The sequence below is a fragment of the Struthio camelus genome, chromosome 3 (genome assembly GCF_040807025.1).
Source record: "Struthio camelus isolate bStrCam1 chromosome 3, bStrCam1.hap1, whole genome shotgun sequence".
NCBI classification, from domain to species: domain Eukaryota; kingdom Metazoa; phylum Chordata; class Aves; order Struthioniformes; family Struthionidae; genus Struthio; species Struthio camelus.
The window spans coordinates 106112007-106139449 of NC_090944.1; the positions used below are offsets into that span (position 1 = coordinate 106112007).

A 27443-nucleotide genomic window follows, 5' to 3' on the forward strand; every position below is an offset into this window, starting at 1 on the left:
AAGAATGATAACAAAGCAACGTAACCTAGTCTGGTCTTGTTTGAAAATCATCTTTGTTAGAACACTCCCAGATTTTCACACTGTTGGTTTACAGCACAGAATGTCATATGTGTCTTCAAGGCAGAAGGAACAGAGATTCCTGCATTGAAAATAGTAGATATAAACTCAATGAGCTCAAACTGGGCCGTGCTATATGGAAGGGTATGCGAGTTCAGGGAGAATGGGAGGTTCCCGCCTTTGTATCTGCTAGTTGAGCAACACCTTAATATATCTTTAATTCCCCTTCTGATTAATATTGTACAAATGGCTCCTGTGGAGCATTAGGTACACTTGACACAAACAAAGTTGCAAACTTATTCGCTGTGAAAATATAAGGAAAAGAATGAGCGTACTCTGACACTTTCCTGATTTCTAAAAGCAATATTTTGTTTCACTTTTGCATATTTACTACAAATACAGTTTAGTAGCTAGATCATGGTAACTGAGGTAACTTTTAAAGTAATTACAATTCCACAGGGAGGCTATTATTAAACTTTACAAAATACGCTGCCTTTTACCCATAAAAATCCCAAAGTACTTTAAAGACTATTCAAAGTAGCTTGTATGAAACAGTGAATGTTTTACCACACACTAAAATGAAAGCACCTGTGCTGAAATCGTGATGCTGTTTGGTGCTAATAATACGACATCACAGGTTTGTGAGAGTGGAAATGAAGTAACAGTTGGCACCAATGAGAATTTTAGGGAAAAGTATATAGAAAGCTATAATTCAGTTTGGAATGCAGCCCGAACACGGATAACTTGTCAACTCTTGACAAAAGTGTCTTTTAAGCTGGTATATGCACATGTTGTCAAATCCTATTTTTCATATTTTATCCAAGAAGCAATGTGTTCAGGCACTACAAGTGGCTCTGCAAACATATTCAGGAGAATACTAATTGATAATAAAATTAACTACAAGTGGAATGAGCCCAACTTAGAGGTCACAAGTCAGTCCCCACGACTATCTTTAAACATTTTAAAGCTTCATTCCTTATTGACAAAAACATATTTTAAGATTGCCAAAAGTCTGCTGCTTGACCCATGTGTACTTCAAGCATTTTAAAGTCTGGAACAATAGCATGCACTATCTTACATATTTAAACAATGGAGAGTTATAACTATAAAACCATGCACTAAAACATTTTCTTTCTCATTAAAATGAAGTAACTTTTCATGAGAGGAAAAACAAATGCTGAATTTACATAAGATTGTAGTGTTCAAACATATCAATCTTGCTTAAAGATTTTACAGTTTTGAAATAGGTGTGAGCTCTTGGGAGGCTACTGGCTTTACCTTGATCTGCTACTTTAAAAGAAATATGAAAAAAAGGATCACAAAGACTCAGGCATATTATTTCGAAGGACAGTGATCACAAGAGGTTCCAGTCACAAGAATTTAGATGAGGAAACCTCAGTCACAGGCATATTAATAGTACATCTACCAGAATAAAGTGTTCGTGAACGCTACCTGACCAGCCAAGCACTCCTTTATTTGCATGCACCCTTCTACATGCTGCTGTTACCACCTGTGTCATATATGCAAAGTAGATTTTGGAATCTCTTGTGTGCAAATTTTTGAGCTACCTAAATCATGAAGTTTGCTTAAAAACTGAAGCATAAAAAATAAATTCAGATTTTTTATAGCCTGTTGCTGAGATTCTTATGCATTCAAATATAATGAGAAACTGTATTTTATGGAAAAAAAAAAAAAAAAACAGAAAAAATAGCCAGTATGGCTGGAAGAGCTGCCAACACAACAATCAGTTCTTTCGGTAGGTTCTCTGTTCACTTGTCCCTGTCAAAATATGACAGACAAAAACTTCCCATTTGGATTTTTATATTATAGAGCACTTACGCATAGATGTCTCCCACTTCCATTTCTTCCATTTCCACAGCTCATGGCACATGTCAAAAGTGGAGTAAAGGACTGTTCACACAATTGTCTATAAACCAATACTGTGCAAGTTAGAGGAGCTTCCTCTGTTTCCCTCTCATGGGCTATATTGCAATGTGTGGGAAACACTGTTATAAATATTCATTAGGTTCTGACATTTAATGAATAAATGTAGTCCATGTATTTAAAATCATGATCACTGTGGTTTTTTTTTTTTTTTTAAATACAACCAGTGAGGAGGAAAAAGGTAACCTTTAAACCACAAGTTAGAATCCATCAGCTCCCAGGCATTTCAGAAAACTTACACGTTATAGTGTCATTCTTATTTTCAAAATGGTTGTACAACTGTTCAAAGAAGGATTATCTCAGGGATAAAGCATTAAACAAATTTTGGAGACTGGAGTTCTGCCACAAATTTCCTTTTGAGCCATGGCAGTCACTCTAGTTTTTCCATACTTAAACTCCTTATCAATAAATAAATTAAAAAAAAAAAGATGGATTAGGTCTAGTTTTTATTTTACTTCTTTTCTACCTAGGTTTATTCATTTTTCATCTTGTAAAGGTTAGTTAAACAGGGTCCTATTCTTTTTTTGAAATCAGGAAATGTTGTTATAATTCAATTGGGTGTTAATAACATGGACCTCTGGAGAAGAAGTTACAGCTGATTTCACAAACCCTCTTTCATAGACCTTTACATTAATCCCTCACTTCTGCAACCACAATTTTCTCACTCTGTTAAGCCATCATATATAGTTTTACAGTGACCTAAAACCAAAAGGCCAAATGATAATGGTTAATAAATTTTGTAACACAAGAGGAAGCAGCACCCAGTACACTCATGAGACTGAAACATGCCTGCTGCTATTGCAAAGGAACAACGTGCAAGTTAACTACATAAGTAAAATTGTTAGAGTGAAATCTTGTTCATTTAAAGTTTCGGGGTCATATCAGCATTCAGATTAATTAAAGTATGTATTGCTGCAATGTGCAGCTGCTATTCCAAGTAAGTTTTATTGGAACACGCTAACAATTTTTTTTCTCTCCTGCATTAAACCACATCAACATTATAGCATTTATATAACACAAAAAACCTTACTGCAGCAAAAGCAGCAGAACTGGCAATGGCATAACATTTGCTAATCCCAGCCATTCAGATTAGTGAACTCTATATTAGCGGTGCCTGCTGTAACTGATTGCCTCTCTTCTGTTTTAGTTACATTTTCCAGCACATTCTCCCTGTCTATTCTTGTGTTTTCTAGCAAGAAGTAGCATGCCTCAAACAAAATTACCAAGCTATATATTCAAAAATAGACTGGATTTTAATTCACACAACATAGCTGAGCCATGGAAATTTGTGTCACATGAGAGTTGAGACCGTAGAACATTACAGAAGTTAAAAGAGTGTTTGGATGACCACGTGGAAAAAAAAACAAAAACATAGATTGTTAGCTATAAATAGTCTGGGCCACAAATTAATGAAGACTAGGAGAGTTTTTCAGAAAGTATCGTTATTTACTTGCTTTATCTTTTACTCTTTCTCTATATCTGCTATTGGCCATTATTTGAAAAGAGAAAGTGGGACAGACATGCCTTCGGTCTGACCCATTAGGAAAATTCTTATAGCTTTATCGAGCACTACACTTTATTTGGAGTTCTAATAACTTAAAATATTCACTAGTCCTGCTCCTTGTTCATGATTTTCAGTGGGAAATATTTCTTTTCAGGTGACATTTTCCATGTATATAACATGACAATCCTTTACAATTACTGATTTATGGAACAGTCAACCAGCAGCACATCATTCTTCAAATATCCCATTTCATTCTCCTACTCGGCTCAAAAAAACTGAACTGACGTTTCCTGAAGATCTTTCTCCATCTCACGAACTTTCTTTTTCTTTTTTCAGTGAGAATTATCATCACATTTTTTCAGGCTTCTGAACACATCATCATCTTTGGGTATCCTCAGCCATAGTTTTCAAATTCCTCTCTTCTAATTGTATTACTTTTTCCTTTTCAACATCATCAAACTCTCCCTCACCTCAATATTCATATTTACTAACAGACTTAATTACTGCTTCATGATCTCTTTCCTAAAAGTCTTTCTGCCTCTGAAAATGTCACCGCTGAAATAGTCTCCCTTGAGAAAGGCAGAAAAAAAATCAGCTTACAAATTTATATTTTATAATCAAATACTTCTTCCCCTGTGCCCAAGTGTGCACAGTCAGCCAGCACAAAAAGACAGCTACTTGACTATTTTCATATACTTTGAATGCATCTTTCTCCTCACTGATTTACTACACATCTTTTTGGTCAGACAGAGGAAAAAATCCACAAATTTCTAAAATACGATTAGCTGTAGTGGTAAACATACATCTATTCAGAGATGACAATGCCAACATTGTATAATACACTTTTTATATATACATTCCATTTCCAAACATGAAGATAAGAACTTCCTCCTCCTCAATTTATTAATCAGGTATGGAAAAAAATATATGCTTGAATTCACTTAAATTTTCTAGAATCAGGAAAATCGCTCTTGCCTTGGCATACTAGAAAATATTTATTCTGAATGTGCTACACACCACCATTTGCATCTTTACACAGAATTGGAAGAAAAAAGAGGGGACTGCTAATCATTACTGTAACTATTCCAAAGGCAAACCAGTACATCTGTGGGAAAGCTTGACAATGTTTCATAAGGATATTTTTTCTAATCTTTAAATATGCATTCATGTTGATAGAAACAATATTCAAAGGGCAGTCTCTGTTTTTTATGAGAAAAACATTTTTGTTTTACTTATTTGAATTTCAGCAAATTATTGCATTAACCACCAATTAAATTCATTATGGAAAAACAGAAAGCTTTCTGCAAAGTTGAAGATACAGTCACAGAAATGCTTATTTGATTTTACCAGGGAAATATACTGAGCAAGAAGGAACTTACTCATTTATCACTGTGTGCTTCCTAGCTAATTTTTACATAGACAGGTTTATAACCATTTTAACCCTGAGAGTGTCAAGTGAGATTTGTGGCAGCAGTTCTCACCTCAGCAATCATTCTATTGGTGTCTCCCAAGAACAGCAGGTTTAGGGCTTCTTCTTCATTAGTTGCTTGCTGAAGAGACAAGTTCTTCAGATGAATGTTCTGATCAGGGTCTTCCATTATTGTCACTTTTCTACAAGAAAAAAAAAAAAAGAAAGGACAATTAGAATCGCTGCAAGGTGATCTATACTTTCATTAAGACTGCATCTAAAAAGGTTACACCTAAGAAACAAAACCTATCACAATAAAAAAAGCACTAAAAATATGAAGAGTTACAGATACACATTAAAGGAAGTACCAGATAAAATAGTTCTGATTCTTATTTCTGATTAGAGAAAGGTCTGGGACCTTTTTGGTGAGATTTAGTAAAATCTCAAGAGCATGACACTAGATGAATTATCACAAACAAATGATAAGCAAGGGTTTGTTTCCCATTATGACAGCTATGTAAGCACATGATACCTAAGTATAGCACAATCTTGATGAAAAAATAGGCATAGAATACTTAAGAATCAACACATCTGTAGCCAACATGTTTATAATAACTCTGCATTTGTCAAGATTATTTCTCTTTCAATCTTCTTCAAATGGTAATAACTACAAATGAAAATCATCTCTTTAATTAAAAGCATACAAACAGAATGTTTTTATTTATTTTCAGTGAGGTTAGAAATGCTGTTAACTGCACTTCTTTAAGCCTTAAAAGATAAGAAAAGGGAAGTTAGATGGAAGCAGTAAGGATATGGCAAAAGCTCTGGGAATTCCAATCACTGAAATCCCTTTTCACGTCTTTAAATAGCCCCTTAACATAAGACTTTTTTTTTTTTGATTGGGTATAGAACGTTAAACTTTTTTGGTTGTACCGAGCAGCCGTTACGGTCTCCTTAGCTAAGATACTCTATAGCATCCAATGTGGAATCCAAGTAATTGTTTCACTGGGTTTGGAAAACCGCCAGAATGAGAACTGTGCTAAAAATGAAGTACATTAATTCTGAGGAAGACTAGGCTGAGTGACATGTTTTGAGACAATTTATAGGAAGGAAATTAGAGCTATCTTTTTTGCAAGTATAATTAATACTCCAATCTCACATCAAAAGAAAAAAGGTGAACACTTTTGCTTCATGTATATAAATATGTTGAAATATAGAAATATACATATATTTCATATTCATCAAGGTCAACCACAAGAGGGAGTATGGGGCTGATCTTGAGATTTTATCTCCAGATAGTTCTTGTATGTTAATTACTCTAAGCTGCTCCAAAAGCGCAAAGGTTGGGTTTTGTTTTGGTTTGCTTTTTTTCAAAACAGGTAGAAACAAACTGAGCAGCTAAGCAGCATTTCGGAATAGTACTCCTGAATATTAGGAGAGCAGTTTACCTCCTGATGGTCAAAATGTTGGAACAGATATACTGAATCATGTGAAAGCATTGCAATATGTGATTTTCAAGCAAAAAATACATGTAAAAGTAGACACAATGCTGCTTTAGTAGTCATAACAATTGTTTTTCCAAGTGTGACTGCCTTCTGCTATAGCGTTATTTTTGTGCTCTAGGGCAAGATGGCTTCAATCTCTAGTAAAATCAAGAACCTCTACTTCCCCCGCTAAGAGCACAAACTCAAAAGCAAAAGTCTGCTTTCAGATAACAATGTTTTGATAATGTGAAATTACATTTTGTCCTCAATTCCGTCTGTGTATGTATTGCACTAAAGAGTAATTCTTATTAAAATATTATGCTCTGACTGATGTTAATATTTTGAAATGGCTTAGTAAGAATCATCCACCTCTTTTTATAATTTAGGAAAATGATGCTATTTTACTACAAACATTTGTCATAGCACTTCAACTTCTAAGGATTTTTTCAGACTATATTTTGACCAATGGTTATAAATAATTTCCAGTCTGGCAGACAACGAAGATACTAGCTTGGACAAAAAGTTCTGGAGGATTATTATGTTAGAATGGGCAGAGTGGAGAGATTACAAACCAGTGACAATATCCTGCACTGTGCAGTGGCCTTTCAGCTATTAGGAGGATTTCCAGATGGAAGCCCAAATTTGCACATCTACAGAGGCATCTGTTAAAACCTCTCCAAAAAGACATATTCCAAAACGATGACAAAATGATTTATTTCATAGTGCTATAAAATTACTGTATAATATGACAATAGATTTCTATAGAACACTGCATATTAGTGATGCGTTTAAATTTCTTAGCCCTAACTTGGATCATAGAGTGGAAAAGTTCTGTTAAGTTATCCGTAATGACTGAAACAAGGCAGAGACAAGGTTTTGTTTTCTTTATAAACAAAGAATCTTTTCCATTTGGCATAATGGATGGAATTTGTAGCTCCCTAAAAAACCTGTAGGACGGGATCAGCCTTTTTTATACTATTATTAACTCAGGCCCATTCCTGCATCAGCTTAGCTGCCATTAATGCAATAATGCATTATGCAGTGAATACTTTTGTACATGAAATTCCTGTTACTGGGAAACAATGAAGTTAAAGCTTCGTTTGGTTCATTAATACCATTTCATTAAATTGTTTAATATAAATAAAAAGCTCCGAGCTTTGGGAAAACAAACGACAATTTTGTTTTTATAAAATCTCCTATGATTATATCTATCTTGAGGGCTTAGAACTGAACAAATCTAAAATAATCTCACAAATTTATACATATATAAGAATTAATCAGAGTGATGTAGGTAGATCATCTTATGAGGATATACACCCCATACAATAATACATTAACAGAATATAGTGATGTTATTTTGGCATGAGAAGGAGACAATACACTCAATAATAAATTCAGGAAAAGGATAAAAGAGAAAAATCAGTAAGCATACATCTTAGGGTTTGTCCAGAAAAATAGAACAAAAAAATGGATAGCCAGTGTTTATGAAAAGTTCCAAGAAACTTTAGCTTTTAAGAAAGAATGGCAAAGGTCATCATTTTATGAGTCATCCAAAAAAAGCTCCTTCAGAAGTACAGCTGCCTTTACACCACTTCAGAGGACAGAGTCAATACTGATTCAAGAGGGAAGGTTACAAGCTATTCAACCACCAGCAAAACTTCCAATAGCACACACATTTGATATTCCATTTAAGTACAGAACAAAGCATAATCTCCTTTGCTTGTGAGATATGACAAAACTATGAGATGAGTTAGTATTGGTGAAGGCTGCTTTTCTGACATGATAGAAAATCCTTCCCATCCTTTCCAATAAGTTTTACATTTGATACAAGAGAAATACAGTTTGCTTGTTCTACACTTTATGGACACAGGAGTTACAACTGAAACAATGGGACTGATAGATCATGCAGGAAAAGAATATGTAAGTTCTGCTAGAATTTGCAGGCACCTGCAATAATCTCATTCTTAGTAAAATGTTTGTTAAATAAAATACTTCCATTTTCAAAAGCAAAGTTGTCTTAAACACACCACAGCAATAATCTCAGCTGAATTACTTCACTCATTAGAAGACTTTGATAAGTTAATACTTGAAGTGGTCACCTCAGAAAAGTTTCACTGATTGCACCCTACTGGTTTTGAGGTAAAAAAAATGAACAGAAAATCTGGATGCAAATAACTGCTCATAATACATGCTGAAATTATTTTACACATTTAAAGTGTAAGTTGTTCGAAATGCAATGAACAAGTTGTCTCTCCAGTTAACAAACACAAAAGCATACATTTTCAAACCTGAATATTCTCCTAACCTTTAGCATTCAATAGTAACACTTATATTGAACACTCTTCATTTTGAAGAATGTATTTCATAGGGAAATATATAACCTGAGAGCTAATGAAGAGCTTCAAAAAATTGTATTTAATTTGAACAATCCTGCAAATCTTTTATAAAAACAAGAGATGGCAGTACGGAATCAAATGGTTTTGTCAGCTGTATTTTACAATAACAGTTTTATACTTCTTAAATGTTCAAAGACAATCATAATTTCAATTTCCTTGTATAAGCATAGGACTCTACAAAGTTACAATTGTAATGCATTGTCAATGTAAAATTAAATTTTACATTCTAATAAGTAAGCTACTTCTAATGAATCTTCATTCAGCAATGAACAAGCTGTTTTCAACTAGTGTTTCAAAATAAATAGTATCAGCTTTGTACAAACAAAACAAGGTGTAACTGTCAACCAAGACATATTGTGGAAGAAGCATTAAGATATATCAAACAGTATCCACTATGGGCTACACGTAATATCATCACAACTAAACACTTTTTATCAACACAACTAAACACTAAACACTAAAACTTTTGTAAAGTTTTTTTTTTCCTGTGACACTACAATTTCACTGGGATTTCAGAAGCAAATATTGCTGATTTATAAACACCAGTACCTATCAGAAACATGGTTACGTTAAAATTTGTTAATGAATTTGATCTGTGAACTACCTTACTTTTGTAAATCTAGAGTATTGTTAAAGTTCACCACCTGAACAGACTTTTCAGTTATTTCCAGTTATGTAAACATGTAGATATATATCAAGCATTGAATATATTTAAATTAGACAAAATCTAGAGTTTAGTGATTCCAACTTCACAGACTTCTGTTACACTGAGGAGACTTTTCTTTTTTTTCTCTCTCTATATGTGAACTACAGTTTTCTCTCTCTTATACGTGAACTACATTCACGCATTTGTCAGGAATTTATTTACCAAAAAGTACTTGTTTGATGTGAAAGGTTCTTTCCTCTGCATCCAGCAGAATCCATTTAAATGATTAAGTAGTATCAGGAAGAAAAATTCAATAGGGTACAGAATACAAAGGATGGCTACATACAGCACATGGACTTCAGAAGGTGGGATCCCAAAATTCATGAGGTTTAGATGGATTGGGCAATTCTTATAACTGTCATTATTTATTTTGCATCAAGTACAATTCTCATGTCTCAGTTTTCATCTATGGGTCTACTGTGATTTTCACAACATACTTTATTTGCTGAATGCCATCACTTCCACTGAATTAAGTAGTGTAATGTCATTAGTATAAAGTTTGTTAGACAGAAGTCCATATCTTTGATTCAAAATGCACCACCTTCTTTTGCAAGAATATGTATAAGAATACTACTTTCCAAACAATCTGTATACTTCACTAGGTTAACCAATCTTTTGTTTACTCTTCCAAAATGACACATTTCTTCAATTCTTTTCTTGTCCACCTTATATGCTTGGAGGAATATCAGCACTGACTGCTAATACGTCAGCATAGATAAACTGTATTTTGCTTTGCACGGCACTTAAAATCTTGATGCCCTCCTGTGAAGTTCAACAGGAAATTATTAATATGATCCTTTTCAAGTGCAATAAACTTAAGTCCTTAGTTTTTAATATTCTAATTAAATACATGCTTTCAAGCAAACTGAGCAAGTTAGATCATTCTGTACTTCGCTTACTACCAGTAAAATCTTAAGGTTTTAAGCATATAAAATTCTCAAAAAAAAGAAATATATTTCATGTAATAAACATCTGATGAATTTTAAAATCTGTATAACTATTATTTAATTTGCCATCTACAAGAAATTATCCAAGTAACCAAAAATATAATTAATTATGTAACAACCCTTCCACGTAGTCTGTACTTTTTAGCTCCCTACATTTAATTTAAAAAAAAAAAAAAACAAATAAACAAATAAACTCAAAAACACATTTTATCAACTAACTACTTTTACACAATACAAAGTGTAAGTTGTGAAGGTACAGTTTTAGTATGCAGTACAAACATTTTGACAACTGAGGTACTAGAAATTATAATGACCATATGTAGTTAAAAAGTTAAGTATTATTAAAATTAGTCACTGTGCAGAAACAAATTTGTCTCACTAATAACCATCCTGCAATATAATACAGTACATAAATTTAGGGGTAATTATGATTATCCCAGCGTGCTTTATCCCCAATTCACAATCAAATTTTCTGTCAATTTTTACTTTCTTACAGTAGTCTAATACATATATGGAATTATTCTCCACTCTAGCTTAACTGAAGTACAACATACAACCAATCTTGATATTCTGAAATTAATGATTATTAACAAATAGTCAGAACCTAATTTTAAAAAGTGACTTCTGCTTTCCTAAGCACATGGTCCCAAATAGCCGTGTTTCAATTAGTTTCATCTAAATCAAATTCAATTCAATTCAATAAATTCAATTTAATAAAATGAATAAATTGAATGCATTCAAATAAAATATAATTTAATAGATGTAATCAATAATTTAATAAATTTAAATAGCTTAATAAAATGAATAAATTCACTTTAATAAGCCGAATAAAAAACTACTTAAAGTAAAAGACTAGTTACTAATTACACAACTAAGAACAGAAATTTGTGCCTGCAGAAAATGGAAACAAAAATAAATTATCTTAAAACCCAGTCTCTGATTTTACATTTTTTTTGGCACAGCACAGGAAGCAGACAATAAACCACATCAGATTCCTGAACTTTACTATGAGACATTAATAAATACATGCAGTACTTTTAGCATCAAAATGTCAAAAAGAGGCGGACGTCAGTCCCATTTTATAATATGAGTTTGTCTGCTCTTCCATTATCTCTAGATTAGCTTGTCTTATAAAGATCAATCAAGAAATTTTTTTGTAGATATAGATCCTAGATAGGCAGCACATAATCCATAGAAAACTAAAACTAGATTTTATTACAACTTGCAACAATTCTGAAACTTTTGTGGCAACTTAATTAAAAAAATGGTTTAATAAGTTAATAATACAATTAGCGATTTTAATAAAAAACTCACATGTTCCAGTCACCATTAAGGTGAGTGATGTGATTCATGTTTCCCAGCATTATTTCAAGGCATTTACAAATCCAAGAAGTCAACAACTCATTTCTTTGTACCTATTTACCGTTCGCTGAGTTACTTTACAAGTAACACAGCCTAGATTTTTTTTCAGAAGAATCTGAAGAGTTTAAGTTTCACATTTACTATAAATTGTGTAAGAACCCCTTAGCTTTAGCAAATGTATGTTTTCAGGACCTCCACAAATCTTTATTTACTAACTTTGTCCAAGTATTACTAGGTGTTATTAGTAAGAGTCTAATTAGTAAGTGTCTTATCAAGGAACATTGTTACGACAATCCATTCTGAAATAAATATACTGTGATTTGGAGCTCCCTTTGAGCTTGTGTATCTCCTATTATTTAGCTTACTTCATAATTGCCTATATTTGAAAAATAATTATCCTTGAAGGAAAAGGCCCCACTATAAGCAGTGAATTTTTCTTCCTACTAGTTTCAAGAAAATACTCCCTGTTCCATATGTCTCCATTACACAAACGCATGTGCCTACCATATAAAGGGACAGACTGTCATGAAAAAAACAAGCATAGCTTCACTTTTGTTTCCAGTGGCTGCAATAGATCTCTTCTGCATAACAACAATCTTTTACACTTTCACCTTCAATTAGCCCAGTCTAGTTTCCCTAGTATACACACATATACCAAAAAAAGGAAATTATAGACAGTATTGATAATACTGAAAAAATATTTCGAGTTACTTAAGACTAAGATCAGTAGTACAGTTCCAAAAATTCCCCAAACAATGCAAGAGGGCATCTGAAAATGATTTTTGTTTTTGCTGTTCATGCTCATTCTTTGTAGTTTTGTTACTCACGGCAAATCCTCCAGTCTGGAGGCTTCATGTCTTGGGTCCAACAGATCATAACCACATTCATTGTAGATTTCTAAGTAGGAAACATGAGTTGTATACACTTTGCTGCTATCCTAAATAAGAAAAGAAATTAAAGGAAGGGCTATAAACAGCAGTCAGAGCTAGGCCAAAGGATAAATTTATCACTACAGCTTCTACATTGCTTCCTCACTGTCTCTTATTCTTTTCCTGGGCATGGTTTACATTTTCAAATTCGTGATACTGTTATGCTTTTCTGTTACCATACGCATAAAAGCTCAAAATGAAAATGGGAAAAACTTGGAAAAAACAAAAAACAAAAAGCCTTATACCCATGATTAGAAGTAAGTTTAGTCTGTGTGTATTTTTTTTTCTCATTGGTTCCACACATCTAAAAAAGTCTGTATACACTTGGAATGCGGTAGCTTGGTTACAGAATTGTGTAACAGGCCATTTTTTACTTTCATGACAAAAAAGAATGCTGCTATAAAGAGGTTAACCTTCATATTATGGATAAAAAGGCTATCCTCAAAAAAACAAAAGAATAAAAAAATCAGAGATTTACTTCATTTAGAAGCTTCAGTGACATACTGTTTTCCACACTCTTTATCATAATATTTAAAGACTGTATATGATGTTGGCCATTCTCTGTAATCCTCATTTTGTCTGTAAAATTCAATGCCAGAAATGTAACTTAACACAACTGGTTTTTGCAGATAGAATTTTCTCCTCCCTCAAAGCCAAATTCAAACAACATAAACCTCAAAATAATGGGCTATGATTTTCAAAATGAAAGAAAATTAGACACCACTTCTCAGGAGATGAAACCACTGTGAAAGCACTCATATCACACTTACAGTAGCAGTTCCATAATCCAATCTGCTACAGCTGTTTTTCAAAATACCTTGAGATAAGAAGTTCTCATTTTCATTGAATAACTATTTCTTATATGAGCCTTTTATTGATCATGACAGATCACTCTTTCAAGGGATACCGTTTCAAAGGACGTACTACAGCTGAATGGAAAACACGGATTAAGAAACTGTTCAAACAGGAAGCTGTGAAACTAGGAGAATTTCTAAACAATAAATTAAAAGGAGATGTTATTAAAAACAAAGGTCTTGATTTGCCTCTCTTTTTTAATTAAAAAAAATTATTTTCTTAGTTTCAAAGAAACTGGCCTCAGGGCAAGCGAGGGCTTCAAAAATCTTTTATTTTGTCCCCTAAGATCACTTTCCTCTGTTCCATCATATCTAGGAATAGGAGGCAGATGACAGTTTTCCCTTGTGTAAGTGCTTTCCAAAGCTCTGTTATATAGAGAAAAATAAATGAAACAAAAGAAGGATACAATAAGAAAGGCAGGTGGAAGGATAAAGCACCAAGAAGAGGCACAGAAAGAAAATGTATTAAACAAAGATCTGGAAGCAGGTAGGCAGAAATATCCCCAGAGGCCAACTAAGTAGAGCTTTGGATCAGAAAAATCAGCCTGAAAATAGAAACTCAAACATTTTTATTTCTATAGAGTATATTTGCTGAGAATAAGGCAAATACATTAGTTATTTTTCATCTTATTTTGTTTTTATTACATAATTAGCACTATACAAGCAAGCTGATGTGTTTACACTGCATGTTGTTGGCAAATGCAAGATCATCCTATTTACTTTCTACAACAAAAGTCCTCCCTGTAGTCATGTGAGTGCAGCAGAATGTCCAAGGCAACATGATTACATTTTTTCATCTTGGTTCACACAAGAGTAAACTTATATGCACTCATAATACGCTGTGTAGACATACCTGCTACAGTCACACCTTTAAAGAATTAAGGTTACTTTTCAATATCATTAATGCTTACTAAGGCAAGCTATGTTCATGTGACTGGGATATATACCCTTACAAGTAAGAACTGGCAGGATCCAACCCTATATTAGATGAATGAGAGCATATAAAAGTATGAGTTAAAGACTGATGTTAGGCTCAAATAATGTTTAAATTTGTTTAATTTAATAGCTTTGTTAAAATGTGAATATTAATCTTAAATTAGTCATAAGCCTGACGGACTAAATAGGGAGATAAAACCTATATTAGGTCAGACTGAAAAACAAACATACTTTTCCTCTCTTCCTTTTTGTGTCCTATAGTTACAAGAGCACTAGAATAATTGCCTGTGTTGGCTCACATTAGTATTACAGATAGAAAATAATTTCATTTTTCTTTTGGTAAACATACTGAGTAATCAATGTGCTTACTCTGGCATATCCTTTCATCTATTCACTCATTTTATAGTACAAAAAATGCCAAATTAAAATCATTCTACAATATTTTAGTTATAATCAAACACAAACACCTGCAATGTCAATCACAATATTATCAGCTTGTTACTGTTTTTTTTCCTCATAGTCCCCTTATATGTGGCAAAAATGTGCTATTTAATCTTTCCTTCCAACCTGTGGGCTGTAGGTCAGTGAAAAGGCTTCAGATTAAGAGTGCTGGACTTGAAATTAACTTCACTGTTCAACAAGAAATGTTGTTGCTGTCACCTAATTTATATTCCTGAAGCATATCAGCTGGATATCATCATATATATTTATTAGGAAAATTAACATAGAGAGATACTAAGGAATGTTTCTGGCAAGTTATGATTTTCCGAGTTTTTTTCTTAGTCATTTGTAAAGAAGCTCTTAGATGTTGAGACACTAGGGTGTAGAGTAGTATTTTAAATGCCATTACTACGTTTTGTAAAACTGGACTGCTGCCATGTTTTCTGTACATAAAAAAAGAAGAAATCACCAAATTCAGTTTCAGTTGTCTTTTTTGGAGAACAGTAATTTCAGAAGAACCAGTTAAAGTTTGTATTCTCTTTCTGCCACATTCTGCCAATTCGCTTTCTGCCAGGCATGATATTTTTTTGGCACACGAGGCAACACTGCATTTTCTTGATTCAAAGTGAAAGAGTACAAGATTTCAAACTCAGTGGCGTGCAATGATGTGTATATCAACTTGATTAATTTGTAAATTCAACAATTACAATTAGGATTTTTCCAGAGTACTTTTCTTTCTGTAGTCACAAAGCTATTTTGAGATTTTGTAAGGTTTCTTCTACAACTTCTGCAGGGTAGAGCTAGGGTTGTTTAAACACCTAAATACCATTCACTTTTACATCACTGGATTAACTGAAAAGTGATTTTATAGCTCTTAGTTTTAGGTTAATTTCAACACTGGAGTCATGTTTTGCCCTAACAGCTATGTCAAGCTCCGTATTCAAAGAGCAGTTGCCACTGAGCTGTCAGTGGCAGGAAACTTCTCTGGAATATCTTCTGAGAGACTCAGAAATACTAAAACATGGGGAAGAAGAAAAGAAAGAGAGAAAATAAATATTTTAACTATTTACTACTGCCCAACTTTTTTGATGATGCTAAATCCATTGTCATTTCACCTATAAAAATACACCTCTTTCTCGGGCTCCAGTGAAAGTTCCACGTGTAAAGCATATGCAAAACTGAGTTTCAGAATACAATTTACTACCTTTGACAGTGTTTTTCTAATCACTATTAACTAGTCTTTAAGTTCCAACAGCCTTTTTAAAAACAGACCAAAGGAATTATTTTTCAATAAATTCAATGAGAAACAAATGGACAAGTACATCCGGAAAAGAATGCACCAGGAATAATAACAATAAACAAACAATAATGACATTTCTTACTATTTACAGCTTTACTTGTCCATATGCTGTATATGTGCAATTATGACAAGAAATTTACCTAACATATGTTCACTTACTATCCAGTTATACTCAGTGAATCAGACTTTTATTACTAACATCACTTACAAATACGTAAATTCCATACAAGTGCATTATTGGAGTTAAAAGGAAAAGAATGCACAAGGAAAATGAATATGCACAAGGAAAATGAATATGCATCTCTCTTCTCTTTTGAATACTTAAAGGATTTGCATTATTGACTTTAGAAATTGTTTTTCATAATACTTACATGTATTTAGCATTACAGGTTGATAATATACTCTAGCTAATAATTAACATCAAGCAAAATGCAAGCATGAAAACATGGTGAATAAAAATATTTTAAAATGCTTATTATTCATTTTGCTCTTATATATGTATTTTTATAAGCATCAGTCAAACAAAAAAATTAACTTATGAAGAGTGAAAACAATGGTACAACTTTTATACAATATTTTTGGTTTACTGTTGCAAAGAAATGAGAGTTTTTTTTGTATTTAATGTGTGTGATGCAACGCATGCAATACATAAATTACAGTGGAGCTAATATAGTTTGAGCTAAGACAAGTAGAACCAGTTAAGTGATCTAAACATGACCCAGTCTCCTCAATTAGAAATAGCATGCTTTTGAAAACTACATAAAACCCTCCAATGATATCCACTATTTTCAGTCTGCTGTAACAAACCCCATCATCCAACAGTATTAGTAATTTATTTCTGTAGTAAGGTACATGCTTTCTTCAGTATTTTCTTTAATTTTGGGGCTTACCTGTAACATTAACATGAAGACAGTCTTTTGCAATATAATCAAGTAGTTGTAAACGAGACATGTAAAAGAAACAGAAAAAAAAGTCCCACACCTTCTGTAATTGATGAAAAATATAAGACAGAGTCCTGGGAATAATGCCTCGATCACGGTAACGTTCTGCTCCTCCTGTGATGGTGAAAGTTTTGCCACTGCCTGTCTGACCATATGCAAAGATAGTACCATTATATCCTGCCAAAGCGCTATGGAATAAAGAAATGAAGAAATAATTAATATATTAAGTATAATGTATTTTCCATGGTCAACTTACATAGGTTTGCATAGAACTGAAATAATTAACAGTAATTCTGAATTACATATCAGCTGTCTTCAGTAATACAGGATCACACTTTAAAGACATTTATTCTAGATCCTATGGAATCTATATTTTCTAGAACTCAAGGGCCTAGACTAATTCCAAAATTAAGTATTATTATTAGCTGATAACATTTATTACTATTTACATTGCTTTTGTGCACCTTTTTCTGGGGCTGTATCTTTTTTTGGAAGGATGGGATTTAGTCTCTTAAAAGACTGTAAATGTCAGGAATCGTGGCCATTGATACATTACAGCTAAAGAATTCAGAAATACTTCACATATGACTTCATTAATTGCAACCAGAGAAGATTATATTGCGGTTAGAAACTCATGTAAGGATACAGTTATACTAAGTGCATTTTACTGTTCTGGGAATACTACTATATACTAAACCAGCAAAGTACCCCAAGCTTGGATAAGGGTATACAGGAGAACTTGTGCTTATATCAGCATAGTAAAATCATCACTCACTATGAAAACAATCAAAACCACATTGGTAAAAACAATCTTTTCATTTGGAACTGTGTCTATACAAGAACCTTTTATAGAACAGCAGTATTACTACGCCATTACTTGGTCATCTTTTTTCACATCTCTCGCTTCTACTTGCAGAAGTGCCTAATTGAAGTCTAAATTTTTTCCTCCGTAAACCACCATGCCATTAACTTAAACCTGATTTTCATCAGACAGTAGATAAGCTTAATGAAAGCAGTATAGCTGAATGCTCTGAAGGAAAATTGGGATTTGGCTGGAGCTGCCATTCAGCTCATCAGTCATGGCTGACTGCAGAGAATTTACAGGTTATGACACAACGTATTTGGAGATTTCTGGTCCTGATTTTGTTTTGAAGGAGAGGGTTTTAAGGCAATCAACAAAAAGCAGGCCTCTTGACTCTGGTGATCTGTATTCCATTACTGATAATTGGTATAACTTGAAGAAACTATTTGTACACATGAATATAGCATATTTTTTTTCCTCATTAATACGTGGCAAACTTTCTAGTACTACTTGTGAAGATAGTCATATTTTCCTCAAGTAAGTTCCCTTTGAGGGGCTGATATCTGAAAGATAAATTCAACTTTTCATTATCTGCCCATGCTCCCTTGATATTTAATGTAAACTTTTTTTTTAATCATGTGTACAATTTTTTAAATTTCTATTTATATTCTTAGAGCTATACAAGGAAAATGCTCAACTGGTTAACTATCTCAAAAGGAAAAATATTTTTTTCCACATTTCTGACTCCATTTCTTTTTAATTACTGTAAACTGCCCTATTCTTGAAAAAACATTGCAAGTATTCTAAGATCCTACACTTTACACTGACTGACAAACTATAAACAATGAGGTAAAAATGACGGGGAACAGTTACCTTGAATTTTCAATTGTCTGTAAAACACAAAAATCAATAAAATTATCAAAATTGATTAGAATTCCAAGTTAAATAGTGATGAAATCTATTATTGACTGTAATATTCAAATGGTCAATCAAACCAGAACTCAAGAGAATCTATAGTTAGCAGGATATGTGATAAAGATACCAAATTAGAGTGTCAGGCTTTACTCTTTCCTTTCAACAGCTGTCATTTACAAAGACTGTCCCTGGATTTATACAGCTCCTAAAACTGTTTTCCCAGAATTCCAACATCTCCTGACGAAAAAGAATTGAAAGGAGTATTTGAAAAAGGATAAAGTAATCAAGAACGAATTAATTTTTTGATAAAACTTATAATAGGCAAAACCTACCTTGGATTTGATTTACTAGACTTAAGGACCTATAGATTTTGTATAAAGAATTTTGTACAAAGAAAAGAAAGGCTACAATTATTCTTGCGCACTTCATTTACTGAGAAAGTGATAAATAAGCCAAGATTTAAAAAAAGAAAAGAAAAAGAAAAACCAATCCTTGCAGAAGAGGAAAAGGACCATGTATAAATAGCTGCTGGTCTGGCGTCGCAAGAGAAGCAATGCTTCTCCAACTTATTAAAGTTTATTTAAAAGCCTGAGTAGTTGCCAAACTGCTTAGTTTAATCCATTACAGTAGAATGTCAAAGAAAAACAGAAATACGTTGAGCGTATTTCCTTTCAGCATCTGCTCCAAAAGACCAAAACACCCATTGAAGACAGAGTACATACAGATTTTAGATTCCAGATGTTAAAAATCAAGACATAACCATTGCTGGAAAACACCCCATTCATCTACCTTAGGAATTTCTAGCGCCCACCACCATAGCATCTGAATGCTGAAGACAGTAATGAGCTGCCAGAAGCTAGGGGGTATCAAATGAAGCTTGCACGTGGCAGGTTCAAAACAAACAGGAGGAAATGATTCTTCACACAACATGAAGTTTAAGCTGTGAAACTCCTTGCAGTGGGTCGTTGGGGATGCTAAAAGTTCATGTGGGCTTCAGTGGAGATTGGACTAGTCCATGAAAGAGAAACCACTTCTGCTTCAGAAACTCACTGAACTACAAATGACTGGAGGCTACGAAAATCCTTGGGCAGAGTAGCTCAGCATGCTTACCCTGTGTTTTCCTAGGCATTGACTGTTAGTCACGTCAGAGGCAAGATACTGCGCTAGATAGTACAGCTGCTCTTCTACTTTTACATGTCTGCTCTTTAGCTCTTCCAGACCTTACATTTCGGGCTTCTTACTCCTTTCCTCTTTTCTCAAGTTGTTAAAGATAATATTTTCAATCACTGTGACATGCCTCCTGCAGAAAGCTTTTCCAAAACGTTCTAAAAAAACGGTAAAGGTGTGGCAGCATACTATTAACTTGAGGTTCCTATTCAGCACAAAAAGCTACCAGTTAAAAATCACCACACATATAAACGTAGGACAAAACTTCACACACCTTACGCTGTCAAAACACAAAAAAGTCAGTGAGTTTTTCTTGCAATATTTGAATCATAAATCCATTATTCACATTGCAATGCATCAACGAAGCTCTGGACAGCCTACCACAAAACCTTGAATGTTCATAAAATATAAACATATCAAAGACAATGTATGGTCGCAGTCGAATGTAATCATTAGCAATATTAATATTGCATTGCATAGAAGCACTATGAAAGTGCTGGTTATGAGTTTCATTTTAACATTTAAGAAGAAATTCAATTGTTCTTTTACATTTATATATAAAAAGCATCCTGTCCAGATTTATAGCATTCATTTCTTTCATTCAGAATACATTAAAATTAACAATCAAGTCAATTTCAAAAGCCTGAAGGCAACAGGGACCTGAGGATACTCTCAGGGCCCTGGGGAACCCTGTGGTGCTAAGGAAGCCTATGAGGAAAGAGGACCACCAATGCTATCAATGAAACTGCAGGTATAAGCCTTCTAAAACTGAAGCACAACATGCCATGAAGACAGGATAGAAGATAACTCCCTCAGGAAGTCTGAAAATAAGACTGACTTTTAGGGACTAGAGCTCAATACAGTACTGGCAAGGCTCCTTTGCTTAGAATTAAGCTGAGGACTGTGATTTCAGCTCCTGAAAAGAGTAGATTGGAAAAGACAGTGAAAGGGAACTCTCTACTGGATCAGCTGGTTCCAAAGAACTAAACCTACGAACTAAACAGAACTACAACTTGTGCATAGACATATATGTTTATGAATTAACAAATTTCAAAACTGAATATGCAACTACAATTTTTTGTGTTGAATACTATGAATGCTAGTCAAAGCCATTTTTGAAAGTCTGTGTGTGCTAAAGTCTACAATGAATTAAGTCACACAAAATCCAGGCCTGATCTTACTAACTCAGACTTCTTTTAAGGAACTGCTCTTGGAATGAATGGGAACTGGTAGACCTGCTTGTTACTTCTACTTGGAAGTATTTCGAGGCAAAACGGAATACCAAACTGCCTTATCCACCTAATTTTAATTCATTCTCCTAAGGAGTTTTCCACTGAAATCATAATTATATGTACAGGCCAATCAATACTTAATCGATCACGTTTAAAACCAGTATCTATAGGTTAAATACTCACAAAGTCTAAGATATGCATCTACTGTTTTTCAACGAAGATGTACAATCTATTTGGTGAAAACCATATAGAAGGCTTCATGCACTTTAGCCACTCATAAAATGCTATTAAAAGAAAAAACACTGCAGAATTACCCTTGACATAGTGAAGGATCTCTCAGATGCTAACAGCTAGTATAATCTTCAGAAAATACAGTCTCTCATTCATCATAAGATGTAATGGTAACAGATATCTGAAAGTTGGCAATCCTAATTATGAGAGCGTAGGAAGAAGGTGGATTCTCTGAACAGCTTCCACCAAAAGGATTCTCCAGTATTGCCATCCACAAATGAAAGCTGTCCCTAACAGTAGTGGAGCAGATTCTCTACTGAGAAAGGCAGTAGGGAATCAGCAGCTTTTCTCTGCCATGCATAATTTATTTTGAAAAATCCATATCTGCAAAATGTCAGTTTACCCAGGCAAAGTCTGTATCTTTACACATCAGCTTTTCTGAACATGAATCCCAACTCTTTGTTAAGCTTAGTATTTAAAAGTATATAGATTGACATGGTTATTGACGGTAGTCTTGTGAAGACTTTGAAAATATTCATACATGAAGAACATGCACTAAAGGGATATTTTCAAAGTAATGTCCCCTCAGTGTTACCAGAATGCCTAGAACTTTGTATTTTTTTTTCTTCCAGGAAGCTGAGTTTTGGCATAGTTAAGGGGACACTTTGTTGAATAAATTGTCTCTTAACTACTTCAAACAAAACACATCAAAGACACATAATCCAAGGAGAGGCTTTGCTGAAAAGATCTTTCATGAGTTTATGCAATATTGTATAGCTCCCTGTTCAGAAGTTCATGGACTGCTTCCAGACAGATTAGCTAAAATGTTGCTGGAGAAATCTGTCTCCGGTATATCTTAGGAAAGTTACTCCTGTTATGATTTCAGAATTCCTAGAGGGACTTCTTTCTTTAATAACGAGTACCGAGATCAGAACTATAAAGTCTGCTAAAGAAAAAGGAAAAGCATTTAAAATAGGATGACCACAACTTGTCCAAATTTGTGAATTTGTTTCACCCTGCCAGAAAACTTGAACAGGTCATTTTACTTACAGGCTAGAATATGCAGGCATTTATTTGTAACACTTTGTGATAGATTTAATTTTTACTAAAAGAGAAAGTGCTATTTACCACAAGCCACATACAAGCAATCTTTACACAGCAAAATGCCTGTCAATTTCTTGACAGCATTGCCTCCCAGAATATTAAGGTTAAATTTAAACCAAAAAATAAAAAAATACTTTAAAAGACAGTTCCTAACAATTATTCAGCATATAATTCGTTGTTTCAGCTTTGCTTCTACGTCTTAACAATCAGCTGTGCCACGTTCCTATCTGGAAAACATGGAGCAAGCTAAATGTGCAAAGGATGTACCTAGCTTGTCATATGCATGAGTAGTAAATCCCACATGCTGGACTTAGTACTTATGAACAACAGAATCCACTAAATATGGCCAAGTGCCATTGGCCTGGATTTCTACACATAAAGAAATCCCAAAGAAATTGTCTAAGACCTCAAATTCTATGAGGATAAGATTTCCAGAAAAAGATGACATTTCTGGGAAAACACAGACATATTGTAGACAGATATGTTATAGCTCTGCAAACAATCACAATTTAATCTTATTTCAAATACTGAGCTGTCTTCATATCTCGTTATTAAGGTGTATGAGCTTTAATTTTCATGACTGCCAAGAAAAGCCTGAAAATATAACACACTGCAAATCCAAATGGCTCAGAAGAACCAAACAAACTTAGTCTTAACATTTTTTCATCTAATTCATGATGTCAGAATATTAGGATTTCTCAATTTTTGCAGTATAATTAATAATTTTGTCAACATAGTGTAAAAACATTTTAAAAAAACTAATTATTTTTATGTTTCAGTAAAAATCCATCTGGTTACATCCTATGAAGACTCACATACCATGGAGTTGTATATATTGAAAAAACCTAATGTTTGCTGGATATACTTTCTTGAAACTGGAATATATATGCCCTACGTAACAATATATTTACATATATGTACTCTACAACAAGGTATGTTTGGATGATAAATTTCAGTTGTTTTTTTTTTTTTAACCACTGTAAGAAAAGTCAATTTAAAGCAAATTATTGGTGTGAAAACATCCTGGTTATCTGCTAAGTATTCTGAAGCCATCAACAACTATTTATGAACTAAGCAGCTCTCATAAAATTGATACTATTCAACAGTCTGAACTTATATACCAAAAGTTTTCTTTGGAGGAAGTCAGAATAATAAGAAGAAAAATTGTTAATGAAGTAATATGAAAATAGGTGATAGCAACAAGAGCTAATAACAATTTTAACTAATTAATAACATGAAGCACAGTTAAGCAGCTGCAATCTTCGAGTGAGTATTGCTTTATTACAGACAAATTTTATTCTATTATTCTGCAATAGTACTTCCAGTCTAATGATACACTCACTTCAAAATGGTTTTAATGTAGCAGAAAAACTAGATCTTTTCTTACATTTTTCTCAAAGAGCTATATTCTTTTCTGGCTAAGCACTTAAAAACTGTTGCTGACTTTCAGAACAGCAACAGCTTGTGCTTGACTTTACAAATTTAATCAGCAAATACTTTAAATACAATAAAGTATTGACTATGTCCTCTATCCTGCATACAACTGAAATCACACTTTTTCCAAATGAGAACTCCTAACACACATTATAAAAACGTTTTGAATATTTTTTCCCTCAACTAATTTCAAATACACAGAATTTAGGATCTTATTTGTTTTGCAGAAGAGACATAAAAAAGTAACAGGCTGAAGTAAATGATTTTGCTTCTCACCCTACCATCTTGCTAAGCAAAACCTGTCAGCAGAACTTCGCATTAATTATGAGACATAGACTATTCCTTCTAGTAGCAACTAATCTAATAATGTAGTTAAAGAGCAAAGCCATGTGTTTTTGCCCTCATCTTTTCCAGTTCGGTTATCAATTAACTTGCACTTTCTAAGATAATCATAATTAGTGTCAAATTAAAACATTCACAGTAAGAAATTACCATTTCATTAAAAATTTCAGTTTAGATCCCTACTTAAAAAGGCTTTTACAGACTTATGTACTGGCATTTTCAGTCACTCAGCTGATTTTCCTCATCCTCGAAAGATGCTTAATTCCTAAATAAAGGGCCTGATACAGAAGTCTTTAACTCATGCAAGTAATTCCACTTAACTGATGGATCCAGTATGTTTTTAACTGCTTAACATTCCTCACATGAGAAATTCCTAAAGTGAGAGCTAGACAATTTATGGATAATTACTACAATTTGAAATATCGTTCAGTATTTAGCCCTTGAAAAGTCCAAGACAATAAAAAGAGAGGTTTAAAATCCAGTGTTCCTGTGATTAAAGGCCAGTGTTCCAAAGACTGCTCATAGTAACAAGTATTGTATGATGCTGATCACACCCAGAGATTTTAACCTGGTTAGGGAGTTATTGTGCTGGAACTATAAAAATGAGTAAATGACTGTTCCTTCACAAGGATCTTACAATGTTTTAATTATTCTATCCTTTTGTATTACAAGAGAGTTGTATTATATTGATATCCCAGTACTCCAGACATACCAGATTTTTTTCCTTCATGAGTTCACCGAGTTGGAAACAATTCTTTCTTCCAGTTAGGTCACTCTGCAACCTACTGTACCAACCAATAATACCTACAAAAGCAGAACCAACACGCACTGTCAGCTGCACAAAACAAGCCTAAAGAGAAAGAAAAATGCAATATGTGTATTGCCATCACTCTCTACAGCTGAGTGGTGGCAATAATGAACAAAGAATAATGGGCAAATGATTTGGGGGTGGGGAGAGGGAATGTGGCTAAAAGGTGGAGAAACAGCCTCCTATACACGACAGAAGCAAAAGACAATAGACTCTTGAAAAATACTCAGAATTTCAGCAATTCTCTCATTTGTATGAAAACACTGCAATTAATATGAGCCCAAAAGATCTGACATTTGTTTTAAGAGATGTTTCTCATTTTTAGATCATGGTTTTGTGGGATTTATCCTTTTTTATTTAAAGAGGAAAAAAAAAAGGGGGGGGTTAGGTGGAATTCACCAGGCACTTCCTAACACCAATGCAAATTTTTTCACTTTATTTCCATAGGGAGTATAGATACATTTTCTTCTTGTATGTTTAATATGGTAACCATTTAATGACACCACTTTTTTGAGGAGTTTCAGCCTGTAGGTATTTTCTTTTCAGAAAACAGTCCTTTCACATCACAAGGGGGGACACTTCTAATGTGCTTACCTCGATCCCTGAGCTTACTGAGTTAAAAGTGGACACTCTTATAATCATTTAACACGATTTGTAAATGATGCATAACTTGCATTTTTCTTTTCATAAAAAGCCACACACAACGAAGCAAACGTTAGCTCACAATCTACGTTCATTTCATTTTGACATTTGATATGCCCTTCAACTATTCTACTCAAGCTACAGTACTTCCTCTTCCAAGTTCCTATTGCTCAGAATAGAGGAGTGCAGACTGTCAGCTTCTATTTCCTCAGTTGTCCTTCGAAACTGGCTGACCCTATCTCCATAAGATCTTTTAGAAAGTGTCTCACTGCATTCATTCTGAAGATGCCTGCTAACCTTAAGATTTGTCCTCTTCCCCAAATATATGCAAACAAACTAACAGACAGTAATGGGGAGAGGAAATAAAAGTACAGATTGCATGAAATCCAGCAGCATGACATAATCTGCAGCTTAACTACATTCAACGGAATATCAATACTAACACCACATGCTTTGTCAGGAGAAATTTATACTAAAGTACGTATGAAGAGATCTTTCCAATAAAGTAAAAAGGAAAATGTACCTACTGTTTTGTCTGTCCCTTGATCTGTCCCTAATAGCTTCACACCCATGGAAGAACCTTCAAAATTAAGAAACAAGAATCTACAGAACTTAAGAACCTCTCAATTTCTTGTACCATATGATGTTCAAAAACAGAGGTTATAATTTATTTGGAATCAAAACCTTTCAGCCTAGGTTAGGTTCCCTATTTCAAGCAATATCTCACCTAAACGTCCAAATTTCAGAGTCACTGTTAACCCACAATCCTATTGAAGTTGATAAAGGCCATTCAGCATTATTCTAGCTTAGACGGCCATAATGAAAGCATACCTTGAAAAAAAAAAATAGCATCCCTTTTACTGACTATTGAATTTTTCATGAGTTTGAAGAAACTTGTAGCTACTTTATTTTCCTTGATTAGATAGCAAAACACAAATCCTTGAGTTGTCAGAGAGCTTAAAAAAAACTCACAGCAGATCTAAATACTTTCACATATCTTATTCATGGACTTACACAGGAAGAAAAAAAATATATGAAAGCAGAAAAGCAAAGGAAGGTCATTGGATTTCTGAAAGTATATTTAGTAGAGCTAGAAATGTCCTATTAGGATGTTTAGTCTACATCCTGTGGCCTTGTATTACAAAACAGTCTAATGATGCAAATATTTTCCCAAACACTTTAAATTACTAGTGAAATATTTTCTAAAACTGCAAAAAGGGATGTTAATGATGTTATCTCTGCTTCAGATAGTACGGTCAACATTAGGTGGTACTCTGCAAAATATTTTACCTACATTCTTTGTATGAAGAAGCAGAAAAAACAGAGCATAAAGAGTATAATACAGATGCTGATTCTTGAGGTAAACACAGCACATTTGAAGAAACTGAAATCTGCAGAAAAAGAAGCATTACCATGGAGACCATCAGGTTTTTCAAAAACCATAACTGATTGCAATTAGGTGCCTCACCAACTGACTCTTCCTTTATTTGCATGATATACCTGAAGATAAAAAATTATTTTCAGTGCTATTCTTTAGTAAGTCAACATAAAAAAATT

At 33.6% G+C, this 27443-nt stretch overlaps 1 protein-coding gene across 2 annotated transcripts in view; it reads right to left on the reverse strand.

Annotated features, from left to right (window-relative positions):
- The window catches only part of KIF6 (kinesin family member 6), a 179244-nt gene that overhangs the window by 144436 nt on the left and 7365 nt on the right, over positions 1-27443 (reverse strand). For both annotated transcript variants that reach the window (XM_068939555.1, XM_068939556.1), the window contains exons 4-6: positions 17250-17397; positions 12636-12745; positions 4987-5116 (exon numbers count right to left, since the gene is read on the reverse strand). In XM_068939555.1, coding sequence (XP_068795656.1) covers positions 4987-5116; positions 12636-12745; positions 17250-17397 — 388 coding nt within the window. The remainder of the gene's footprint in view (positions 1-4986; positions 5117-12635; positions 12746-17249; positions 17398-27443) is intronic.